We start from the raw sequence: 25,407 nt of genomic DNA on the forward strand, positions 1-25,407 counted from the left end.
TGTATTAGTTTATTTCCCACTTTATCTTAGTAAAAACTTACTATCTTATATTGTTTGTTTCACACTTCAGTGAGGTGAAAGGAAAGGCAGAGAAAAGCTTATGACTTGCTGCCACTGGTATTTGACAGAAGACCCTTTTCTATGCTAAGGGAGTAGATAGATGCATTTCTGTAACTGTTTCTTGGCAACAGAAAGGAAAGAAAGTGACATATTTTTTCCTTTCTCTTTGGTTTTTTGTTGGGTATTTTTTTCTGTTTTTTAGGGGGCTTTTTTCTATTTTTGGTTTGGTTTCTGGTGGGTGATTTTTTGTTTGTTTGTTTTTTGGTTTTGTTTTTTTTTTTTTAAACCCCACCCACAAGGAAGCACACAGCTTTGGAGTTAAAGAGACAATGGATCTGTGCTACTGCAAATTATTTTGCATTTTCCATAACTTTTCTTGAAATACATTGCTATTCAAATTTTAGTAAAACTAACAGGATTTAGATAGATTTTGCTGCATCTGTGGGTAACAGAACATCAGCAGACATTAGTGGATTCTGAATCAGACTGCTTAAAGAACGAAGTGCTACCCATTCCATGGATATCCACACAAGTCTGCCAAACAGCCTGGCAAGAAGGTCATTCTTGTGAGCCAGACTTGCAAACCCCCAAGGTTTTTAAAACCAGCAGAAAGATACAGCCCTTGTTGCCTTGGACTTGGGAGCAACTCTCACATCTGCATAGATAAGTTTTAAGCACGGCCTTACTGATGGTAGGTTTGTTTTGTCTATCAGCCTTTCAAGGCTAAAACTACTGAACCAACAAGGACTACTACAGAAGTGCAGAGCCCTGAGGAAACTCAAAACCAACCTGTCTTGTTATGTGTCTAAACAGCTTTAAAGATGTTTTATTATGTATCTAAACCACTATGTAATACAAGTCTTAATATTTTATACTGTCATAGATCCACATGGAGTTACAACTCACTTAACTGAATACGGTTTGAAACAAAATTGGTCTAAGGAGTAGAGAAAATTTACAATCATAATTAATGTATGTTTGACACAATTTCCATTTAAGCTGCAGAAAAAATTAATATAATGCTAATTACTATTAGTTTTCTCAGTACACTTGATGAACATGACGTTTCTCATCTCCTGAACATTAATAAATATTGGATTAAAGCACTGTGCTAAGGTACTTCCAATATCTGCTTTTTTATACACATGCAGATGCACATTTTATGAACTGTGTGAGATGCTTGGAGAATACACTCTAGATACAGTATGTCCACAACAGTTTTAAATAGATCCTAATCATATGCAAGCACAAAATCTCTTCGAATACTGTCACATTTCTCAAACATGAAAGAAAAAACTCATTAGGAGCTCACAGCAGCATCTGCTTTTCACTCAGCTAGCATCTTACACTTTCCTCTGCTCTAAGCTATGCATGCAGTATACAAAAACATGCTAAGACACAAAATAATGGCACTTCCAGAGTGTTATATTAAGTACAAAACACATTTCCATTTACTTTCCCTTTTAGCTTTTTGGACATAAACAGCCATATAACATCACTACTTGGTATTTTTATTACTACTCATAAACTCAAATACCAGTAACAATGATTTTTAACTTAATAGTTCAGAAATGAAACAGCAGGTTAGTAGCTCAAAAGGCCATTGAATTATAGTGTAGTAATAATGTTAAAAATGTGAGGATATCTCAGTTCAAGAACTAAAGGTCTTAATGTTTAAATACAATGGCCCTTCATCTATTCAGAACAGAGCAACATCACGTAAATCAGGGAGGTGAACACTATCACTTCAACTATAGGCTTATTTCAGCACTAGCTGTATGACACAAAGTTTTTCTTGCTTTTCTGCTCAAAGAAAGGCCTTTCAGGAGTCTCAAAGGACAAATCTAATGATTCCACGTGCTGAGATACCTCGTTGTCATTTGGTGCTTCAGAAAAGCCTGCTGTTTGTCCTCACACTCTTCACGCAAGTGTGACTGTTTCTCTCTAGTTAACAAATTTTAGCTTGCATTAAACCTTATCAGTAAACATGGCAGTACTGCAAAATCAGCAATTAAGGCCTCAATAGCTTCCACCAATTAGGGCTGTTGTGTGCCAAGAGCTACAGCAGAGACAGATTGTGTGCTGGGTTTATTAACTCATTCTTTTTGCAGTGGAACAGCTAAGTGCCTCTTTTCTGGCCACATTAAAGTACATATAGTTGTTTTACAGTGACATACGCCTCTGCCTCCAAAAACAAAAACAAACCCCCCAGAAGGCTGTGAATTTTTCATTTGAGAGCCTTCATATCTATACTGAAGGGACTACTATCTCTATAAGTGAGATATAATCTAGCATGGCTATACCTGTTGCTATGCAGGCAGCACTTCTTTTATTGAACCATTTAATTGAAATTGGTTTTCCACTTCTGCACCCTCATTACTCATCATTGGTCCCAAAAAAAACCTGTACTGATGGGGACATCATTCAAATGAGTGACCACTTCTTCATCAGTATGGAGGGAGAAAGGAACTGTTATAATCAAGCTTCAGAAATCCATTTGCATAGACAGGATGGCAGAAATGAATGATGGATATAGGTTGAGAGAAATCTTTCAGTGAAAAAAAAACGCCATGAGACTTTGAAGGATAGGTTTAACATCTCAGATGTTGGAGTGCAAGCTCGTTCAGGCAGGGACCACAATGCTGTTAGGCATTTCTGTTCTCCCCAGCACAGTTCCACAATGATTAATTTGCACTGCAGCACTAGAAATCATGAACAATTATAAGCCATGGTTTTCCAAAGTGCTGCATACCTTCAGCAACTTTTTACTTAAATGCAGATAAAGAGGCAGACCTACAAAGAAACTCTGTTATTAAAGTCAAGATTTCCTTCAACAAGAGAACGTGCATTTAAGTCTAAATGTTAGAAAATGTCATTCACTGCATCTGTTAAGGATAACTGGAATGCAATATTAACAGCAATTCACATAACGGAGTCCATTTAATATGATCATTAATATTTCAGACTGATTTTGAAACTGAAGAAAAAAGAAGAAACCAAGATGCATATGTAACAAAATTTATATTTCATGAACCTTAATTGCTGTAACTAGGGCACAGGGATTAAAGGCCTATGCCTAAGGCATCTGGTCCTGAGGACAAAATATTACACAAGCATTTCAATTTTTGGGTTCAGAAATTGAGTTTTTTAACCCTCCCGATTCTGAAGAAAAGCTGAGGCATGAAATCTGAACAAATCCCATTTACATGGGATGCAGTCCTAAAACTACCTGCCTACCTGGGAAAAGAATTTTGAAGATGAGAATCTGCTCTGCCCAGCTTAGGTTTTGATAGCACTTGCTGGGGTTGACAGAATTTTATGAAATTGCTGTAACAAAGGACTGACCGAATGAAGCTTGGTCAAAGCACTGCTACGGTGAGCCCCGAGGCTGGTGTGTGACACCTGCAAACACACACCCTTTCAGAGACACTTGCACAGTCTAGGGAAGGTCTGGCCCTCTTCACCAGAGGTCCTTCCTCTGTATTTGTTTATAAAGTCACTGCAAGCCTAACTTAATGAATAAACAGTAGTGACAAAAATCAAGAATCTCTTGGTAATTATGTATTGCTAGTTGAGTTTCCATTCTCACTATTTCAGTCACGATCATCTTAATGGCTATGCAGTCAGCTCTGCTTTGTTTTATAGCTCTCTAAAGCTGACTTCAAAGGGTGGCTAGCAGCATTCCCCATTTCAGATCTCCTGCTTAACTCATTTCATCTTTTGTGCATTCGGCTCAGCCCTGAGCACCAGCGACAGTGACGCTGTGCCACCACTGCAGGTTAGCTCAGGTCAGCAAAATCAATTTTATTTACAACTTCTTACGATTTCCTAAACTTAAAAGCTTGGCATGTACAGAAGAACACAGTATTCCTTCATATGCTTCTCTACCCACAAGCAGATATTTGGCCCATTAGTTCAGTCCCTTTTAATCAGTACAAGTAAATCGAGTAAGTATTATTTGTTTAAATGAGAATGGGTATATATTCTTTCCTGTAACTTCGAAATTACAGAAAGGAAAACTGTTAGTTTTGCTATCTGAAGATCAATTAGTTATCCCGGTCTAGGAAATGTTTCAGGTAAGCCAGGGGTGGAAGAAAGAAAGAATTCTGAAGAATTGAACAAGAGGCACCACCTCGCTAGTTTTAAATTCCATTAATTTAGATTGCAGCACAGGATAGATTCATCTTGAATATTCTTTTTTTTTAAGCAAAATGACTCTAAGCCATAAAATAATATTATACAGAAACACAGCACAAAATACTGATTTTCCATTTCAGAGAAGAGAGAAAAAAAAATCCAGGCAAAAATTATTTTTCTGACATCCAGAATTCTGGAAAATACACTTCCAAAACCATTTTGAAACATATTTAACCTCTGGGTTCTCTTGGGACATACAATGCATTATGTTACAATCATGTCAAAATCATGTCAAAAATATTTACAAGTAGCATTTACTTTTCCAGTTTCTCCTTCAGTTGAAAAAATCCCAAAGCGATACATCTAAACACTATAGGTATATTATTGTATAAAGGCTGCTACAGCAAAGTTTATCCTCAAATAAATGCACTGTGAGGTCCACCAGTATAAATTTTCCTCTCATTGGCCATAAATCTCATATAAATCTATTCCATAGCTGCTCCACAGATTCCTCCTTACCTCTCACTGTGAGGTTTCCATTTTCAATGTACCTCAGATTCCTAATTCCGATAGTTTAGCCAATGTTCTCTGCCAGCTGCTAAGCTGTTACCATTAGTTACAGCTCTCTTTCATGATTTGTAAGCATTATCTTCATCCCAAATGATTAGGAAATGTCTGAAAAGAGTCATCTCTAATGATACACTACAAGCATTCAGACCTAATTCTTCAAAATAACCTGAACCTTCTGAAACGGCCGTGACTCCGCAATATTCCATTTGGCCCCTGGGTCTTGGACAACTCCGGTAATGTGTATTAGCTTATATTCTAGAAAGAGAGCCTTTGCATTAATGTCTCTACTTCACCTTTAAAAAACTGCAGTCTTCTTCTTTATTAAGACCTCTGGGACCATAAAATAATTCTATTCTTGTTTTTCTGCAACAACATCAGACTACAGCAGACTGCTTCCTTCCTTGCACTTATTTCTTCTGCTATATTTTTTAAAAATATTTATAAATGTACTACATCACATGTCATTACTGGGAATCACAGCTGTCAGAGATTCTGGTCCATTGGGGAAGATAGATCTCAGGACTTTTCACTCTGCTTTTTGCAAAACTAATTTTCACTAATTCTCACCAGTCAAAATTTATGTACAAATGCAGATTTAGTGCTGAGAAACTTTTTGTCTGTTGCACAGCTTTCCCAGTAAAAAACATTTGATCTTACAACACGTCAGAAGAAATTAAAGATGTGCTTACATTGAGCAGTGAGATCTAGTCAAGGTAACTATTATCTACACCTGAAACAGATGATCTAATTCATCTACATGCTCACACTTGGAGCCAAAAGTAGCTTCCTTTCTCTTATTTTTCCTTTAGATGGTTCTACATTAGAATTTTCACTATCAAAAAAACCCCAGACATCCAGATTATTCAGTAATTGGAAAAATGTAACATGATGAGGGAACTCAACTTCATTTAATACATCATCACCTACGTGTGTTGATAATGGAAAAGGTTCAACAAATAATCTTAGCAAAGGCTACCCACTACATCTTCAACCTTTTTCTTTAAGCTATGACACACTGAAGAAGATACCAATCTTTCAGTGATCTCAAAATTATTCCTTTTGTGCAGGAAAAAAATACTTTTTTTGTTATAGGCAAACCAGTACCCTGACAATATTGAATGCTACAAATCTTCTGGAAGCTTTCAGTATAGTATTACTATTATGGGCAAACCATAATTTGACTTTTCTCTTTTTTTCTTTTTTTTTGCAACCTTATATATTTCCTCTGAATAATTGCTTCTGTAGCGCTCTTTTATTGCACATATTGTGGAGGTAGAATTCCTCAAGAAACAATGCATTTTGTTATCTGTAGGCTCTGTGAGGGGACTCAACTGCTCCACCCTACAACCTGCACTAAGTCCCACGGACCTTCCTCTGTAGGACCACGCAAATACATATTCCCCCTGCTGGGCTCCTAGATATTATGGGTAAAACATACAACTTAAGGCTAAGTAGTAGCAATTCGTAGCAGAATGCTTCACATAAGCCTACAGAGTAAGGAGTTTCTAACTTTTTTGTGGAAGAATATGCCTTTTATAAAATTTGGAGATGAGGCAAGCGACGTCATCTCAAAACCTGGCCAGTAAGACACTGCACGAGGAAAGGAAAACAATGTCGCAGTAACATATTTAACCCATCCCCTGCTTTAAAATAGGGTTGTTACTCTATGTGCCATATATTTGACAAAGACAGCTTTTCTGAATGGCCGAAGCCAGAAATTTACACTCACAACTGCAGACGAGCAACCCAAGCAGTTATGAAATTGTCTCATGCACCATCCTCAGCTTTCAGGATTGTTCTGCCAAGTAAGATGTGAACAATTCTACCTTAAACATTTCAATATCCACTTTAAAAAGTGAAGTTCTCCACTTCAATTTTGTTCTTTAATTTTTTTCTCAGGGCAAAAGAAACATAGGGCCTATCAAAGTTACCAACTTCAGACGTCTAGCATTCCTATTCCTGACACTTGTTTCTAAGAAGAACACTGAAAACTGATGAGCAGTATTTTCTATCAGTAAAATCTGGGTAGAAAATGCACAACATTTTCCTTCTTTATATAAAAAAATCTAAAAAAAATTACAGAACAAATCCTGACTGTAAAAAAAAAAAAAAATCCATAGAAGAATTAAATGAAACACAACCAAAAGTTTCCTTTCAACCAAAAACTCTTCAAATCATATTAAAACAGACAGCAACCCTGCCTGAGAGAGAGGTTGGATCAGGTGACCTCCAGAGATCCCTTTCAACCTCAGACATTCCACAGTTATGAAATTCAAAAATCAAAACCGAAGTATGAATTATTCTGGTGTTCTCTATAGAGTTGTAGCATCTAAAAATATTTTGACCACAGTCAGCATTAGCCAACATATTAATTTTAAAGAACTTAACATGAGTTTATATTTGAGACAAACGAAATAAAGAAATCATGGGTGAGAAGAGATTATACTAATTGTAAAAACAGAAAAGTTAAGCTCAGAAACGTTTCCCATTTACACTAAAAGCACTCACTATGCTGGTATAAGGGGCTTTAACACAGCTTTAGATTTAATTTTTGTAGTGTACAGTGGGCTTAGTATAATTGAGAATAAGGCTGGAATGAATCAAAGTGCTCAAGATAACAAAAGACTAAAATTTAACTTTTCTAATACTGAGTCCAACATATCAGTACAAAGATTTTTGTCTTCTCGAGAGAGGTTATTTCATCCACAGTGCAAAAAGCTCTAGAATTCATTCTGTAGCTTAAGATACTAGAATTACAGAAAATAAAACTCAGCAAAATATCTTTTATTTTAATAACCTTGCTACAGCTATGAAAATTAGCCTCCACCCTTTGCTATTAGGGGATTTATTGTCATACTTTTATATATATATTATACACATCATACACCTTATTATCATCATATCAATCTAGCAATTAATAATTGAACACGCCAACTTCAGTTAAAATGAAGCTTCCTCTTCTTTTTAGGCACCGTACAAAACCACTAATTATGACCACTCATTCAGAAAACTCCTTTGTATTCTTGATTTATAAGATTTCATGAACTCTTTTTCTCTTTGCAGGAAAAAAAGTGTTTGCATGAGGAATGAGAATATACAACTCACTCTGAGGGCAGGGTACCACAGAGCAAGATTGTCTCATATAAAGAAAAAGACCAGGGACAAACAAAGAGTAATGCAAGTACCAAGGGTTTCTTTCTCAGAAATGGCAGTAATTTGGTTCTACAGCAGTGACAGCCTTTCGATATTAAACTTCGCTATTAATTCTTTTTGCCATGAGCAGGTAGGGGAAATATGCCAAAGAGCCCTTCCTCCAGCAGACACAGTGTAACTTTTCCCTCCAGCTCTAGTCAATGCTGCGCGCTCCTAATTCCTCACTGACATGTTAATGAATACAACCTTTCCAAAGTTCAGCCCAGATAAGCCGGAGATGATGAGGGACATTTTGGCAACTGAACAACAGAGAGAAAGAAGATCAATCTTTTAAAAGATTTACACACTTCCCTTAATTATCTTCCTAATTTATGTGCATCTTAAGTGAACAGTAATTCCTGTGAGGCTCCATTTGCATGGGCTTGTAACCTCTCAGTATGACAGCGATGCCATGTTTCACACATTGCAATTGTTAAAAAGTGTCAGAATGTAGAAGACTTATTTTGCAGGGGAGATCACTTTTGAGAAGAAGCATATTTCATAACTACCTTACAAAAGGCTTTTTTTTCCCCTTAATCTCTAAGTAGACTTCAAAATTAACATTCATCTCCAAAACTCTTTGCAAGAAGGCTATCCTACCCTATCCTAGCCAGTAAGAGCACTCCTGGAGACAGCAGATTCAATTCTGATGCCAGCTGCAAATCTCACTGTTTGGAACTCTCTTGATTTGCACAAGGTTTTCAGATATAGTGGTTTATGAGCTGTATCTATCAATCACACAGATTTTCTTCCTCAGACATGATGTGTGAACATGTTTTCTGAATACTAAAATAAACATTAATGTGCCCAAGTGTCAAGACAGTTACTGCACACACTCTACTCTCACTAAAATCTTTTTTTTTAAGTTTGCAATTTTGTCCTACCACATAAACTTTCTCCACAATAGAAAAAGATTTTCTTGTTTTTCTTTATTGATTTTCTTCAAGAAATTTCATAGTATGTAGAGTTGAAGTCTGTATTTTTTCCAGAAAAAAATGTCAATCAAACTGTAATTCATTACAATAATACAGCAAATCATTTTGAATCTTAGAGTTGCACTGCAAGTTGCAAGATTAAAAACAAAAATTGCAGTGCAACATTTGCAATTATTATTTCAAATATTGTATACATGAAAGGCTACAGTACACAGTAAAAAGACCCACTTTTTGGTTCAATAACACATTATTAATTTAAAGAACAGAGAGGGATATAATTTAGCATCCATACATGTAAAATATTGCTTGCCTTCAACAAAGAGAATATTTTACACTGCTTGCTCAGACTGAATGGAAGTATATTAACTACATCATGACATTTTTGAAAAGCCATTCAGCCAGCTGATCTTTCACATAACCTAAAACAAAAGACAAACTTTCCAGGGTAACATAGACCCCAAAACCTTTATTTTAATTTTATTATTTTTAAAAAGAGCATTTCACAGCACGTCTTTTTTAAAATGTCTCATTGGTATCTATCTAAAACATATGCTCTATACAGAGCCACATATATAAACATATAACAACTGACTCACATACGCTGTTGCCTGAATATGTTGTTGCCAGGCAACAGCTATAAAGCATTTTGCACTGCTTGCAAAAATCTGAATGAATGATTCGAAGAGAGATTATTTCTAAAAAACTAGGAAGAAAACTCACTACTGGAATTACATGAATAATTCCTTGTATATTTCAAGGACTCACAGAGCATGTTCCTTCCACAATTACCAATTTCAGAAAGGACAATTCCTTTGAGTAGGATTTGAAAGGCATTTTACAACAAGGAAATTCATGTTCTATGCATGTGGCTAATGTTCCCACATGGACACTGAACCAAAGCCACCAAAGTTAATGGGTTCCTTAAATTGACTTCAGGGTCTTTTCGCTGGGTCTTTTCATCAGGTTGTAATGTCCATTATAAGACAAAAATGACAGATTCCTAAATGAAAAACAGAAGTCCTTGCAGGAGATACAACAAATTCTCAATAAAATTTTACCATCTCACAATATGCAAGTGAGAGTCTGTACAAACACTTCTTTGTGTAATCTTCACATAGCTAATGTGTAATCTCACTGAGGCCAATGGCATTACACACAAGAGTAAAAATAGAAACATCTATAATCCATTGATAACATGGATGTGATATGCTATCTACAAAAGGGAACTATTTGACTCTACGTAAGTGCCATCCATTACAAAATTACTAGCCCTTTGGCTATCACACCTCTTGGGAATGAAGAGGTGGAAAAGCACATCAAGAAAATAACTGGGAAGCACAGCCAACTTCAAAGTTCTTACCACAAACCTGACCCACAAGTTGCTTTAACACAAACATTAGCATAAAAAGTTGTGGTACTTTTTGTCCTTGTTTACCATGGCTGCAAGATATTTCTTTCAACTTCCTGTACAATAGGCTTAATCAATAAAAAAATGGTCAGAAGCTCAAGACAATTGTTCTTTCCACAATGACCAAATTGGAAATCCATGTATTTTCCTTTTAATTCTTCAAATCCATTCACATAACTGTAGCAAGAGGAATGAAAGGAGTAATTATTGGTATTTTAAATGATACTTTCAGTATTAAGTAGCAAACGTGACTAGCTTCTTTAATGGATTACACTGAAATCCTTTTAATTCCATATCTCAGGTTGCCTTGAACTATGGTGAAAAAGAAACTCCTTTATGAGGAAGGAATCTGTGATCTAAATCCTGTCCATCTGGAGCTTTATAAAATTTAAATGAATTTATTATAACTAGGAAGTAAGGGTTTATAGTTTCATTCAAATTATTTTCATACTTCAAGATGCAACTCAGTTTTCATCACCAGTCAGGATGTGGTTATACAAATGGCAGTCTTGGTGCTTACAATCAGGCTGAACACCTTTCCAATAGATAATAATATAAAACAATCTATGGAAAGGTTATCCATTCCAGCTGCACTACTTGTTTGTACTTTTCCATGTGTTTGTTTGTTTCTTTGTATATGCTGTGGCAACTCAAAGAAACAGAAGAACCTTTACTTTGCACTCTGTATTCATCATGACCCACTTGCTGAGCCAGTGTGATCAATCAATGTAATCTCAAATCCAAGAAATTTTGCAGGTCCCTTTTCTTTCTTCACCCAAAATATACACACAATATCAATTGAACGTTAGGATTTTGTAAGGCACATCCTGCATTATTTCAAGAGGAGCAAAACTGCAATCAGTGGTTCGTAGTCATAGCATTGTTAGTCCTGACTGATTTAAGACGGGGTTAACTGCAGAAGGAGAAACACTGTGTTCATTTACAGAAAAGGTATCTGTAATGATGTAAAAGTATGGTTAAAAACAGGGGGAGGTTATATGGTAAAACTTCTAATTTGGTGACTAAGAGCAACCTATTATTTATTACTCAGTCAAGACTGACTGGCAGGTACAATTTTCTCTTTGGATTGATGTACTAGAGTATAAACTGAAGCACCCAGAAAATAATTACACTTAGTATGTGGAAACATGGAAAAATTAGTAATTATTAACAAACAGAGTGAAAATTTCCAAGAGATAGGATTCTTTCATTCTATGGCTGAGGCATGACAAAAAAAAAAAAAAAGACAAAAACAAACAAACAATTATGACTTCAGAGGTTATGACTTCAGAGGTTGATATGGGTCAAAACAAAGTGACACAATGTTTGTTCATTTTTAATTAGACTTCCTAATGTGACATCAAATTGGTTTTTTTTCTAAGAAACAGCACTTCAGCAAGGCATGAAATCCTCACAGCTTAGTTTATTAGGAGGCAATAAAGGGATTCCAATCTGCTACAAGAAAGTTTCAGCCTATAAGCACAGCCAGTGCAGTACAAAATTGTGTCATATGAATTTTAATGTGACACAAGTATGAAAGATTCCGAAAGAACAAAGGCAGCACAGTCCTGCTCCACACTACACAAATGACCTATTCTGATTTGAACAGCACACCACATTACAATCAAATTTATTTCAAAGAAGGGTCACACAGATCAAATGTAATGGCTGCTAGAATGAGTCTTTCCTTTATATAGTATTAGAGAAAAGCAAAATATCAAACAATGTGGGAATGCCAGGGCACTGAAAAGAAAGGCATATGTAGGCTGCAGGGAAACAGATTTTATAAAGATTTTAATTACAGTCATCCTCAATGACTACAGTCTCTAAGTTTCAAAGACACCGTGATACCTTGATGAAGACGTGACAAGTACACATGACCTTGCCTACTGCAAAGCCTTGAACAGATATGTGACATTTCAAGACACCAGAGGAAAGTTTCATGTACAGTTCATGCCTAACAAAAGTAAGGAGACAGACTAAGTGTTCAGACTGGCTGGATGGCTCTTTGTGGCCTGACATCTCCATGGCAGGAACCATGGTACTGCCAGAGTCAGAATACAGCAACAGAGAGGCTGGTAAACACCTCCTCAGCTGACTCTCCAACCTTACAACAAAAGCAACCTTAGCATCATAAAGGTATCAGAACAATGAGATCTTCTTGGAAACACTGGACTGTCAGAAGAATATACCATTCCATTTTACCTATTAATGAATTTCTGTAAACAAGCATGTAAGGATTACAGTTAAAAGCAGGCAAAATAAAAGTTAATGAACAAGTATCACTAAACAAAAAAGTAAGGACAAATTCTTGTAGTTCATCTTGCCATGTATTTCCATGATTTAGGCATCATTTTTGTCTTCAAATCACTTTTCTGAACAGAATCAATTACTGACAGGAAACCAGCTTGAGTCCTGACTTCATGAGTACGATGAATAGAATTTGAAGGTATGTGGGGAGTAGGCAGAAAGGGTAACAAGTACTTACAGCAAGGTATAGGTGTAAAACATCAGAAGTAAACATCCTTCTTCTTAAAAAAAATCATAAAGATTTCTATTTTACAATTAGATGAAGATTTACTACTTGGGTTTCTGTACATTAAATTCTTAAAGAAGTAAATTCTACCAGAAAGGTCTCCCCAAATGAAAGCTTGTTGTTGTGGGTTTTTTTCAATAAAATATAAATATACTATTGAAATATCTTCCATCTGATTCCTAGCCAGGGCTCCTTCAGTCACAAAACAAAACAGAATAAAAGCTGAATTGGAAAAATTTCCATAAAGAACTGGCTACAAGCCTAAAGGTTAGAATTAGTTTTATTGCCCAAGTCTAGCACTAAAATTGGTATTAGACACCTCAGCTCTCCAAGTTTTAATCAATCTGCTTTTCAGGAGACTTTGAAATATTCAAAGAATGTAGACTATTATGCCCAAAAAAACCTACCCAGTAACTTCCAGTGTGTAAGAATGAAACATAACATAGCAAGAGATAAAATTCTATTGCCATGTTTAAAAAATATCTTAGCTTTAGTTTCCAGAACCTATAGCTCTCTTCCCTCTTCTAAGTATTTTTGTATTTTTGGAGGTTAGAAATATTCATTTGCTAGCAGACATTTATACCCCTGAAAACTGATGTATTCACCTACATAATGACGGCTCCAGTGCAAGTCATTAAGGTTTGAACTTGGAGACAGACATAAAGGAAAAAAAGACAAACCTTTAATGTTTCACTGGGTGAATTAAAATTGCATTAATTTAGATATTCAGTCACAAGAATCCAATTAGCTATGGATATATACACACATATTCATACCTTTCAACCATCACATTCATTTGAATTTTGACGCTATTTTCTATAAAATATAATCCCTTTTAAATTGTATTTAATAGATTTATTCAGATGTGCATTTCCATATGTCATATTTAAGCTTATACTACCACCTGCCTGAGGCTGTATAGTCTGAATTGTCACCCTCTCACACTTCAGCAGGAGAAAATCCTCCACAGACACCATATGAACTATTTCCCTTCTGCTTAGTGTAGAGGTACAATAATCATTATGACAATGGAAAGCATCTATGCAAAAAAAGTTTTATGTGTCTCCCTTAAAAAAAATCAGATATCTCCAAAACAAAATATTCAAGCCACATAAGACATTCTGCAATGAAATATCGCTCTCTTCACAATTTTTTTACACAGGTCAGCAAGTATCATCCAAGATTACTGCGACATGAACTCTACATTTGTTGCACGTATGACATAGACATAGATATATAAAAGTATTTGCATACATAGAGATATGCATATACATAATTTCACACTTAAAGAACACTTGAGATGGCTTCAAAGCCAGATTTGCAAAGCAAATAGACTAACTCTGCTTCCAACTACTAACATCAAGGTGATGGGATACCATCATCTCTCCGCTTTGTGTTGGGCCCATCCAATAACACTGCTGAGCAGGGGAAAAACCGACCAGCAAAGGTTAAGCAGAGGACTGCCAGAAACAAACTGAGGCTTAGAAATTGCTTCTTCAGATAAGATTAATGCTTGACTGATGCACAGAGTGACTTTGGGGCTGCAAAATCATCAAGAGCATCCATTCTCTTTGAATTTACACCATCTCTCAAACATTTGTAGTTGAGGCTATTAAGGGATTGGACCAAACTTCTCTGTGCTCTTTTGAAATTAACAGCCCTGCCAAGTCACCAAAGTGCTCCAAAGGTCAACTCATGATTAGTGTCCCACCATCCTGCACACTGTGTCTGCAAGCAACGCACAGCATCTGGGGGGGAAGGGAGAGAGCGGGAGGAGGAGATAAATATTAGCACTGTGATAAGCTCCCAGAGCACGACTAGGAAGAGGAGGGCAGATTTCACATGGTCCCTGCTGTTACGTTTTGGGGAAGCAGGGACCACCTCCCTGGAAGGGAGAGCTGGTAGAGACCCTGCACTTTTCTGCACACCTGAAGGAAAACCGAAAGAGCGAACACAAAGAACCTCAGACCTCCTCCCAGCCTGAGGCCAACAGGCACCTGGACCTTTCAGGATTACTGGCAACATCAGCAGATGTGCAAGCAAGGATTCCTGTTCGCTCACAAAGGGTAGGAGACAGCCCAAACCGATGATTCCCGGCACCGACTGAAGTTTAGAAAATCCTGACCTCTGCACACACTCTGCTCCAACTTCACTGCCTTTTCAAGATTTGCTGCACCCCTTCGGGGAAAGTGCCCATGGCCAATCTGACAGCACACGCGGTGTCCCTGAGCATCCCGGTGGGCACTGCGAACAGCCACCCCCACCTAAGAGACTGCCCCTAGTTTTAATCACTGCCAGCCTCTGTATCTGCCTTTAGGCTCATGAGGCTGTCACCCCGCTGCCTCCCGGTCCATCCCCGGAGCGCTGCAGGCTCCCATTCCCCAGTCCCCCGTGCCCTACGGCAGAGCACCATCGCACCTCCACGCCTGCTTTTCTCTGTTACTCTGTTATTCCGGTATCAGCAGAGTGTTTTCTGACCCTGCCCTGATTGAAAACATGCCCCTCCGAAATGGGAGCGATAGAGAAAGGGAGAATCTGTACACAAAGTTTACAGCTCCTGTTTGCGCCTTCCTCTCCCCACCCAAGCCCTTGCCGGAGGCAGCAAGGCGAGGGACCGGGGAGCGCAGGGACGCCAAAGGGGAGCGCCAGCCCTGGGCTGGGGCACTCCAGGAGCACAGGGGCACGGGGCGCAGCTCTCCGCGGACAGTGACCCTGGCGGGCGATCGCTGAGAGGGAAGGGAGGAGCGGCGCCTTCCCGGAGAGGGGAGCAGCCGGCTCCCTCCGAGGCGCAATGGCAGCGCTCCCCACCGACCCCTCCGGAGCCGGGAGCCAGGTCCCAGCCCCGGCAGCGGCACCAGCACCAGCAGAAGCACCAGCAGCACCAGCGGCACCAGCGGCAGCCCCAGCAGCCCCGGCAGCAGCAGCAGCCCCGGCAGCAGCAGCAGCCCCGGCAGCAGCAGCAGCCCCGGCAGCAGCAGCAGCCCCGGCAGCAGCAGCAGGTCGCCGCGCCCCACGCTGGCGGCCCCGGCCCGGGGCACCACCGCCCCCCAGGCCGGCGAGGCGATGCCCAGCGCCTCGCCCCCACCCCGGGCAGGGCCGGCGAAGGGAAAAAGAACTCACCCCCAGCTTCCTGCTGCGGATTTTTACGTAGCCCTGCTTGACTATATCGTTAAAGTTGGAGGCCATGGCAAGCGCTGTCTGCTTCCTCCCGTCCGCGCCCGGAGTCCTCCTCCGCCGCCGCTGCCGCTGCCGTCGCCTCCTCCTCCTCCTCTCCCGGGCCCTCCCGGGTGCCGCCGGCCGCTGGTTCCAGAGGCGCTTCTGGCATCCAGGCAGCGGCAGCCGCCGCGCTCCGCTCCGCTCCGCCCGCGCCCCGCTCCTCCCGCGGCCGCTCCGCTTCCCTCCGCACCGCACCGCCCCGCCGGGCGGGTGGCGGCCGCTCCGCCCCGCTCCGCTCTCGGCCGCCCCTCGCCGCCCCTCGCCGCCGCCGCCGCCCCTCGCCCAGCTCGCTCCGCTCCGCTCCGCCCGGCGGCGGCTCGGCGGCTGCCCGCGCCCAGGGCCGGCAGCGGGGCGGGGCGGAGCGGGGACACCGCCCCCGGCGCCGGCGCTGCCCGCGGGGCCCGGGAGGGGCGGGGGCGCCTCGGCCCGGCGGAGCCCGGGCATGGCACGGGGAGCACGGACGGGGCTCTCCTCGGGCGCCCCGGTGTTGCCCGCTTTTCTCCGGGCTGGCGGGTGGCATCCCGGCTCCGGTGGCAGATCCCTTCGGGAACACGGCCCGGGAGGGCATCCTTCAGCCTCGTGCCTTCGGGAAGCCGCCCAGACAGACTCCCATCAGCAAACGCGGAACTGTTGTGTCAGTGCAACAAACTTAATGAAACAATATCTAAACTACAGAAGTGAAGGAAGAAAAAAACCAACAAAGGCACAAATCCATCTGAAGTTGAAAAATTAGTTGTCACGCACAGGCTCTTCTTAGTGGTGACCATGTGTTTAATTACTGCTCACTGTGGTGGACCTAGCAGAAGAATGACTTCTGAAGAAAATATAATGTTTAGGAGACATTAGAAAGGGAAAGAAACCAGAGTAAATTGTATTTGATTTAGTTGCACGTAAAGTAGAAATGGACAAGAATGTATCCAAGTTGCTTGAGAAAGACAAACTTCAGATATATGGGGTTGACGAGATAGTGCATGACTATCGTTTCATAAAATTGTGCTCAATTAAACTTCTTCTGTGGAAAATGTTTGATTAGTATGATAAGCTTAACGAAAGTTTAGTGCGCTCTTTTGCTAGCTATCTACATTCTACTACACCGATGCCCTGAAATTTTCTGAAACAGGAATTTGCAGTATGTGATGTGCTGCAGGCTGGAGTGAGAGAGCATAGTTCTGTAGTTGAAAGCTTGTTAGATTTATTTCTGATTTTCAAAATCAACATACAACATTAAAGATTAGCCTTGCAGCAAATAGGAAAGATACAATCTAGAAAAATTATTACAGTGCTTGGGTGATGGAATTGTGAGGATAAACATTGTAACTTTATAAAACTACCTGCAGTACTGTGTCCAGCTCTTGGGTCCTTAGCATAGAAAAGACATGGATCTATTAGGGACCAGAGGAGGGCCATGAACAGAGGGATGGAAAAATCTCTCCTATGAGGAAAGGCTGAGACAGCTGGGGTTGTTGAGCCTGGAGTAGAGAAGGCTTCAGGGTGACCTTGTAGCACTCTTCCAGTACCCAAAGGGTACTACTGGGTACAAAATTATTTTTGCTTGTCCACTATCAGCTGGGTAGGGTATCCCATTTAAAACTAACAAAACAAAACAGAATCTTTACATCATGATCTTGCCTCTTCATTGACTGCTTTTAGATTTACGTTCAAGTCCAATGTGTGTGAAAATTACAAGACTATGCCAAGAGAATCCCCCTTCCCAAGAATAACCATTATTTGCTCCCAGTCTTTTTTCCTTAATTTAATAGCAATTAGTGAAGCACGTGGAAGATTACCTATCCATTTATTTTCTAGCAACTCAGTTCCCAATTATGCAAATTTTGTAACAACTGCTAGGAATAGAGACTCTGCATTATTTTTATCCAAACAAAAATTTCTATATAATTATGCATTTTTAAATAGAAGATAAGCTCATCTGAAGAAATAGAGAAAAATACTTAGCCTATATATAATTGTGGCTTCCTTGGTATTTCTAGTGAAATGTCAAAAGAATGAGTTTGAACTACTTTTGGGCAGAATATTACTTCCTCCTTAATTTCTTTTTTAAAGATATGTCAAGTCAGAATATTCAGTGATTTTTAGGGAGAAAACTGGGATATGCCTATGAGAGAATTCTTTCAAGACACCTTACCACATATTAAACAAAAGCTTTGTTCAAGATGAGACTAGTGATTGTTTAAAGTACAGAAAGCTCTTGAAGGATCAGAAAGGAGAGGAACATTTCCTTTCAATTGCCAACCAGAAAAGTACATAATCCTATTCAATTAACTGACAAAAAGACATTTTCCTTACAGATTAACCCTGAATGATTTGTAAGTTTGTAGAACTGGTTTCACATGCAGTCCCTGCCCCCTCTGCAGCACCTCTCAGCTACACAAAAATGGAATTGTAGGATCTGAGAAAAATTATATGTGTTCTCAAACAGAGATAGAACTAATGCAAACTAATGCCATTTTTTTTTTAGTACAATTTCTCTGTTTGTCATTCAGAAAGAGCAGCAGTTTCAGATCACACAGCATTCCTAGGCACTCTTTAGTTTTCCAATTTCTGCAGTAAGGAGACAGCAGAATTTGTGTCACCTCCCTAACATGCATGTCTTGTCAGAACTCTACAGTGGAAAATTTCTTGCCAATGAACTGAAGACAGTGCTACATTTCCAAAGGTAATCGTCCATTTATTCCTAAGTATATTGTTTTATCATATAACAAAAATGAAAAATTGTTTTGATTTATAATAATCATATAGCTAATAGTAATTTTCAACAGATTTTTCTCCAATTTTTTTTTCTGTATTTTTCTCTAAAATCGATGTATGAATTGCATTGTTATTATCTGTTTTATTACAACAAAATACTACAAAAATACAATAAAGGATAAGGAAAATGAGTGTAAAATACAAAGCATTTTCATTCCACAGTCTCCAGAGTGTAAATTAGCCAGCCTGAGCTTATAAAATGATCAGTCTGATATTTATTTTCAGCTGCTTTGTATAGCACCAGACAGAATAATCAAATATTCATTTGCTTATGAGTCCCATGGGCAGCTTGGGGCACAAATGCATAGCAAGGCCACTCTGAATCACGGGAATACAGACAAACTCTCTTGTTGCTTCCCCACAAAAACACTCTTGTGTTCACATGACATGCATACATTGTATTTGCTGAGAAAGTCACAACTTACAAAGGAAGATTCCTCAAAGCAGTCATGCCAATGCTCTGTCTCTTCAGAAATCTCAGCAAGTCAAGTGGTCTCAGAAACTCAACAGGTACAGCTCAGTGGGCAGTGTCAGGGAAGACAGAGTATGATTCCTTCTGAAGAGTACATTGCCAAGAATAAATGCCTTATATATTTGCAAAAATATTATGGCTTTCATATGGCTGCTAGTGTGAAATCATCATTTGGAAAGGGAAATGATTCAGCAGGTAATCAAGTCACAAATTATTTCAAGCAGAGAAGTTAATTTCTGATCTACCTAACATAAGTGCAATCAAATCGAATACTATTTTGGACAGACAATATGTATTGCTGTTTGCCTCTGACAGAAAGTAATTAATTTGAATGAAATTATCTTCACTTGCGCTTACTTGACAAAGAGAATACATTTAGGCAGTATATATTTTAAATCTGAAATGATATGTCCACTGTTTGTGGATGATTCACATTCATGAATCATTTTCCAGTGATGGTTTTCAGTGTTTGAAGTTTCCAGCCAGGGTGGACTTTTGCCACTTTTCAAAGAGGAGCACAGAGAGGTCCTCTCAATCTCTAGCTATTTCTCCCTCTACTTCCCTGACCAAATACCAGCTGAGACTAAAGGAAAAGCTCTGGTTAAAAGTTTATCAGAGAATGGCACTTAGTATTTTTTCAAGACACCTGATAAAAAGCATGTTCTTACCTAAAGGCTGTTTCCAATCTAAAATAAACAGTCATTTTTATTATGATAATAGAAATTTGCATAGGCAATGCCAAGAAAGAAACATTAGCTAATGTATTATTAATGTGTTGAAAGCCTACCTTCAGCTAGGCTTCAGACAATTATTTTGCTCCAGCCATAAATCACATACTAACCAGAGTCCTTTGTGAACTAGCATGAAATATAAATCATGTAGATAGACAATATTAAAAAACTATTGTTTTCCATGGGCATTGTAAAAAGCAAAGCCATTAGTTCCTGCATGAAACCACATACATATTTATTACTGGCTTTCTATCCAGTCCAATACTAACTGGTTTTTTTTTCCCCAACTACAGGGTAGGTATCTAGGTTTGTATCTTACCCTGTTGCTCCCAACCTGTGCCAGAAAGGTAAATTTTAAAAAGTGTCATCTCCTTGTTTATAGAGTAACATATTATAGCTGATTAGTCTGGTTTTGGAGATCAGAAAAGGGAATATTTTCATCTCTGCTTTTCTATCAGAGGGCGAGTAAGAGTCAAAATCTCTGCTCCTCCAAGACTCTGACTTTGGACACCAATCATAATTTATGCTTTTGTCGCTTTGCCCCAAACCAAGAAGTGCTGTGGGTGTGACTGGGGGCCCCTGTGACTGTGCAGGCAAACCATCTTTATCTCGGCAGATGTGCTCTCTCAGAGGTAACTCTACCAGCCAGAGGCATTACTTTCCTCAGATATCTGCCTCAGTCTGGTTTTGGAGAGCAACACCCTGCAGCAGTGATATTAGAGGAATTTGTATACTGACTTTATCATAAAAGGCTTAGGCTGATACATTTGACCATGAAGTGTAATTATCCAAGAGAAAGGTGCTGAGTTTCTGCTTGTGGAGAAATAATGTTTCAAATAATGTATCAAATTAAGGCAGCTAAATCTTAAGCAACCCATTAGACCTAATCCCCTTGCAAACAAATATAGCTATAAAAACATTAATTTTCTGAGTGGCTTCTGCCAATTTCTAAGCATGAAACATGGTGAATAGCACATAAGCTTTCTATTTAAAATAATATGTTTGGCATTTTACCTAAAATACTCCAATAATCGTCAGAAAGAGCTCCATGAAAACTTTTAGGGAATGAAATCCCATATTGTGTAAAAAATACTATTTTCCATTATAATTATCTTAAAAGACTTGAAGGTTAAAACTTAGCTAAGTGCACTTAAGGCTTAAGACAAACTTGAATTCTAATTCATCCAAGTTTTCTAGCATGTCTGCCATGGGAAGTCCTGCATTAAAAATATTCCACCTATTTACTACCTTTATTTGTGTTTCATATGGGTTTCTAGTCTATAAACAGTCAGAGTTACAGTCTGTTAATGAAAATAAATGCAGTAGATCAAAAGCTACCAAATGCATTCTAAGCAAGTTCTCTTCCTACTATCCCTCCTGTCTTATAGGGAAGTTATTATATTTGGTTTTCCTATCTGGTTTTCCACCAATTCTATCCTCTCAGGCAGCATTTCAACCTGGTCTTGTGATAGAGTCTTCAAAAATTTCATTGCAAGCTAAACCTTGTGATATTGAGAATGAATGGAGAAAAGAGGTCTATTCACTTTATTTTAATGGAAAGAACAATCTTTTACAAATGTGTGCACAGAAATATGCACAAGGGGAAAAAAAAGCAGCCTACACCAAGAATGTGGAAATAAAGAAGTAGGATAGAAATGTTAGTGGAAGAACCTTAAGAACAAGGAGAAAAGGGAGTGACACAAGGAAGTGTCTCAGTGCCAAATTTCACGGTCTAGGTCTTCCAAAACGCAAGTGAAAGCTAGGACAGTATATCTTGGTATATCTTAGCATATTTTTGTATTAGAGTTGACCCGTCCGTTCCCCTTCTTACCCATTTCTGTGAGAGAAGACAGCAAGAGCCTGAGAAAATAGGAGGAAGATAGATCTGACTTAAATTCAAAGGAGACTTCAGCTTGACCTAACAAAAACAGGGGTGAAATCCAGCCAAACTTCTGAGGAACAAAATGTGACTATTCTTAAATATAGCCTTCATCACAAATTTTGTCACCTTATTCTTTTTCTGTATTTTTGCTGTATTGTTGCAGCTCGGTGTTTTAAGGAAACTGTTCTTATAGCTTTCAATTTTGTCTATTGAGAAGGCTGACTTTGGTGGTGATATGCAAACTAATATATTTCGTTATGACAGCTGTGGTGGGTCTTTTGTTAAGACACAGGACTTCAAATGTTTTATTATCCAGCTTTTACCCACAGTGCTCCAAAATATCCAAACATGTGCCTCCATTTGTAACTCTCAACCAGCTGGGAGGTGCCAGTGTGGAGATCTGAGAGAAAGAAATTTACCAGAGTTGTGGAGGAAAGGTTTGGATGTGCAGAAAGGTCCTGGGAAACATGTCTAAGTAGGGACCATCCTTGAGAACATGCACAGGATCCTTATGCAGCTTGACACAGCCATGCAGGCTGACCAGTCTGGTGGGAGTAAGAGAAATTGAAAGGTGGGTAGTAGCTTAGAAATTCTGTGAAAACTGATATCAGGTGAAGAACATAGACTGTGTCTTGTCCTATCAGTAAGGGAAGGCAAATAAATGTTCAACTATCACACACAGCATTGCTGTTATCTTCCAGTCAATCCTTTTGATCACACTTCTGGACTATACACAGTGTGAGTTTCCTATGTCCAGATGGGTAAGATGTAATTACTGAGGCCAGGATGTCTAATAGAGGAGAAAATTCACAGATTTCTAGCAGTTCAGATTCACTGGTTTTGTTCACAAAATGGTTTATTTAAAATCCACCTGCACTGACCAGCCCCTAACACTGCAAGCAGCCTCTGCAGCAGAGAAAGGTGTCTGGATGCTTTTCCAGGTATTCACAGCTTTCCCTGCTTCAAAGAGTGGTCTTGGTGGCTATCACATATTTCAGAATACTGCAGTATTAGTGGCAGTGGAGAAGGCAAACCTCTACCTCAGCATCACACCTCACATTATTTATGTTACCACAAAATGCACTGAAGCTTTTTGGAGCAGGATGAGACACCTCCTTCAGCTGAGTGTACAAACTTTTGTTGGTTTGAGAACATCCTGGGTAACCATGCCCCAAACCTGTGCATACTCCACTGTTGTATGAGTGTATCTGGACTGACTCTAGCAAATAGATGTCAGATCTGCAGAGACATTCTGTGGTTGCTGTCAGTAACTTTCACAGGACAAGACTGGGACTCACAGAAGTATGAGATCACAGGGAGGTCTAACTTTTGTGGGAATGGCCCAGGATTATAATCTGGGGATTCTACAGCATTTACATAATCCTGAACATGGCTGTGCCTTCAAATCCAGAGAGAAACCAAGCATCACTCTTTTGAAGTCTGCAGAAATCATGACTGCAGCCTGCATTTTCCCTGGGCTGACACTGGCTTGTTCAGCTCTGCACAACCCCAGCAATTCCAGCTTGGGTCCTTTGCGTGGGTAGGTGGGGAGTGGCAGGAGGGAAAATCTATTTCAGTCTTCACAGCCATGTGCTTTGCCACTGGAAGTGGAGCTGTTTTTAATGTGTTACCAAATTGTCATTCCTCACCCTCCATTGCCTGCAATATCAGGTAGAGTAGGCGGTAGGCACTCCTTCAGGGAATGCACAGTGTAAAACATAAATATTTCCCTACTTATCTTCAATCACATGTGTGTATGATTTCACCACTTCATCTTACCTGAATACCTTTGCAGAATGGTTCAATATTAACATCACAGACTTTCTGTAACTCTTTAGAAGTACCATGACATTGTGTACATGGCTAATTCCCAATCCTTTGTCCTTTAAGGTTAACACTTATTACTGTTTTATTGCAGTTAATATATTTTTCTTCCCTGTATAGTGCAATTTAATCTGCAGCTTGAGAAAATAGAAAATCGATGGACATTATTTAAAAAAAATGAAATTTACAGATTTTTTCTAGGTCAAATAGTTCAAAAAAGGCTTTTCAGATGAAATAATTTTTCTCTGAAAAACTGCTCTCTTATCACATTTGAAAGAAAGAAAATTGTGACATTTTAGAATGAATGAGAAAATCTTCTTTAGCATGCATTCATTTGCTTCTAAATGTGCATGTTAGGATGTGTTCATGCACAAATAAATATAGGGTCCAAAGTGTAAGTTATAATAGAATTGTTATCTGCTCTCTTGCCCTAGCAGTGCAATAAAGCTCTTGTGTATGTCTGTAAAATGGAGTTAAACATTTTATGAATGTTTAAATATCATCCAGGAATCCATCAGCATCTGACTTATTTGACTGCAATTTTTTTGTTGTTTTTTTTATAGCTTCAATTTAGTTATACAGACCTAGGCACCTAGCTCATTCTTTTGTTCCAAACATAGCAATTTTAAAGGAGTACTCTCCACAAACCTACCAGTTTTAAGCACTAAATGTATTTTCAGACAACAGTAATAATTTGATAGAAGCTTCTGGGTTGACCATTTGTGACTGTCAATTTGTGAATTCTATTACTTGCCTATATCTTTTATTAGAAGGTGATTTTAATGTTTGCTCTTTGCTGTCTGTATTTTTCTTTCTTTTTTTTTTGGCTACAAATAATGCTAGTTTTACCTTTTAAATATGACAGACTATTTTAGTCAGGAACCTACATTATTATTTATTTCCAAGTTGAGATAATTGCAACTGTTACACAATTTCCAGTAGTTATTATCTTTATTGAAAACTGAGATTATTTTCTTCCTCCTATGGATCTGAAATTCATATTCTAAGACCAGCACTTTCTGGAATTACTCCTTTTCTGGAAGGCATTTTTAGCTAGAAAATATTTATTAATTAAAGTTTGATACTCTTTTATAGTCTCCAGCTTGTTAATTTTAAACATAGAGAAGAAGCTTGCTGCAAATAGCATATTTCTTTCATCCTCTGTGAAGGTCATGGCAGTTTGAAATGACAACAAGCACGGTGGTGGTTAGGCATCTGCCAAGATTAAAAAGAAGGGGAACTTAAAACAAGGCTTTTGAATTACATCACTCTTGATCTTTTCCCAGAATTCAGTAAATAGATGTTAATAGTGGGTATGAGATTGTAGGTGATGTTTTCAGAGCCTGGTGGACAGTAGAACAACCATAAATGTGGGCGACAATAACCTTAACACCTAGATGACTTTACATTAAAAAGATCCCAATTAATTCTTCATAGCTTGGCTGATTCCATTCCTGACTGGTCACACTAAGATTATTAAGGAAAGTCACAGCAGAAAGCCACCTGAGCAGAAATCAAGTGAAAAATTCAACATTCTCTCTCCTTAGAATCTGAAAAGTTGTTTGTTTACCTTCTGTGCTTTAACAGAGACCAGAAGAGAGGGTCATATAACCCCCATTTTGGCGAAACCTTTGAAGCAAGACCTTCAAACTCATTCAGTGTATCCTTTATATCTTAT

The 25,407-nt window shown here is 38.9% G+C and overlaps 1 protein-coding gene across 1 annotated transcript in view; it reads right to left on the minus strand.

The window, feature by feature from the left end:
- DOK6 (docking protein 6) overlaps positions 1–16,118 on the minus strand; it is a 241,777-nt gene extending 225,659 nt beyond the window's left edge. Inside the window, exon 1 of the mRNA XM_063165446.1 lies at positions 15,959–16,118. Coding sequence (XP_063021516.1) covers positions 15,959–16,024 — 66 coding nt within the window. The 5' untranslated portion in view covers positions 16,025–16,118. The remainder of the gene's footprint in view (positions 1–15,958) is intronic.
- Between the last annotated feature and the right edge of the window lie 9,289 nt (positions 16,119–25,407).

This window comes from Melospiza melodia, chromosome 1 (assembly GCF_035770615.1).
Source record: "Melospiza melodia melodia isolate bMelMel2 chromosome 1, bMelMel2.pri, whole genome shotgun sequence".
NCBI lineage: Eukaryota > Metazoa > Chordata > Aves > Passeriformes > Passerellidae > Melospiza > Melospiza melodia.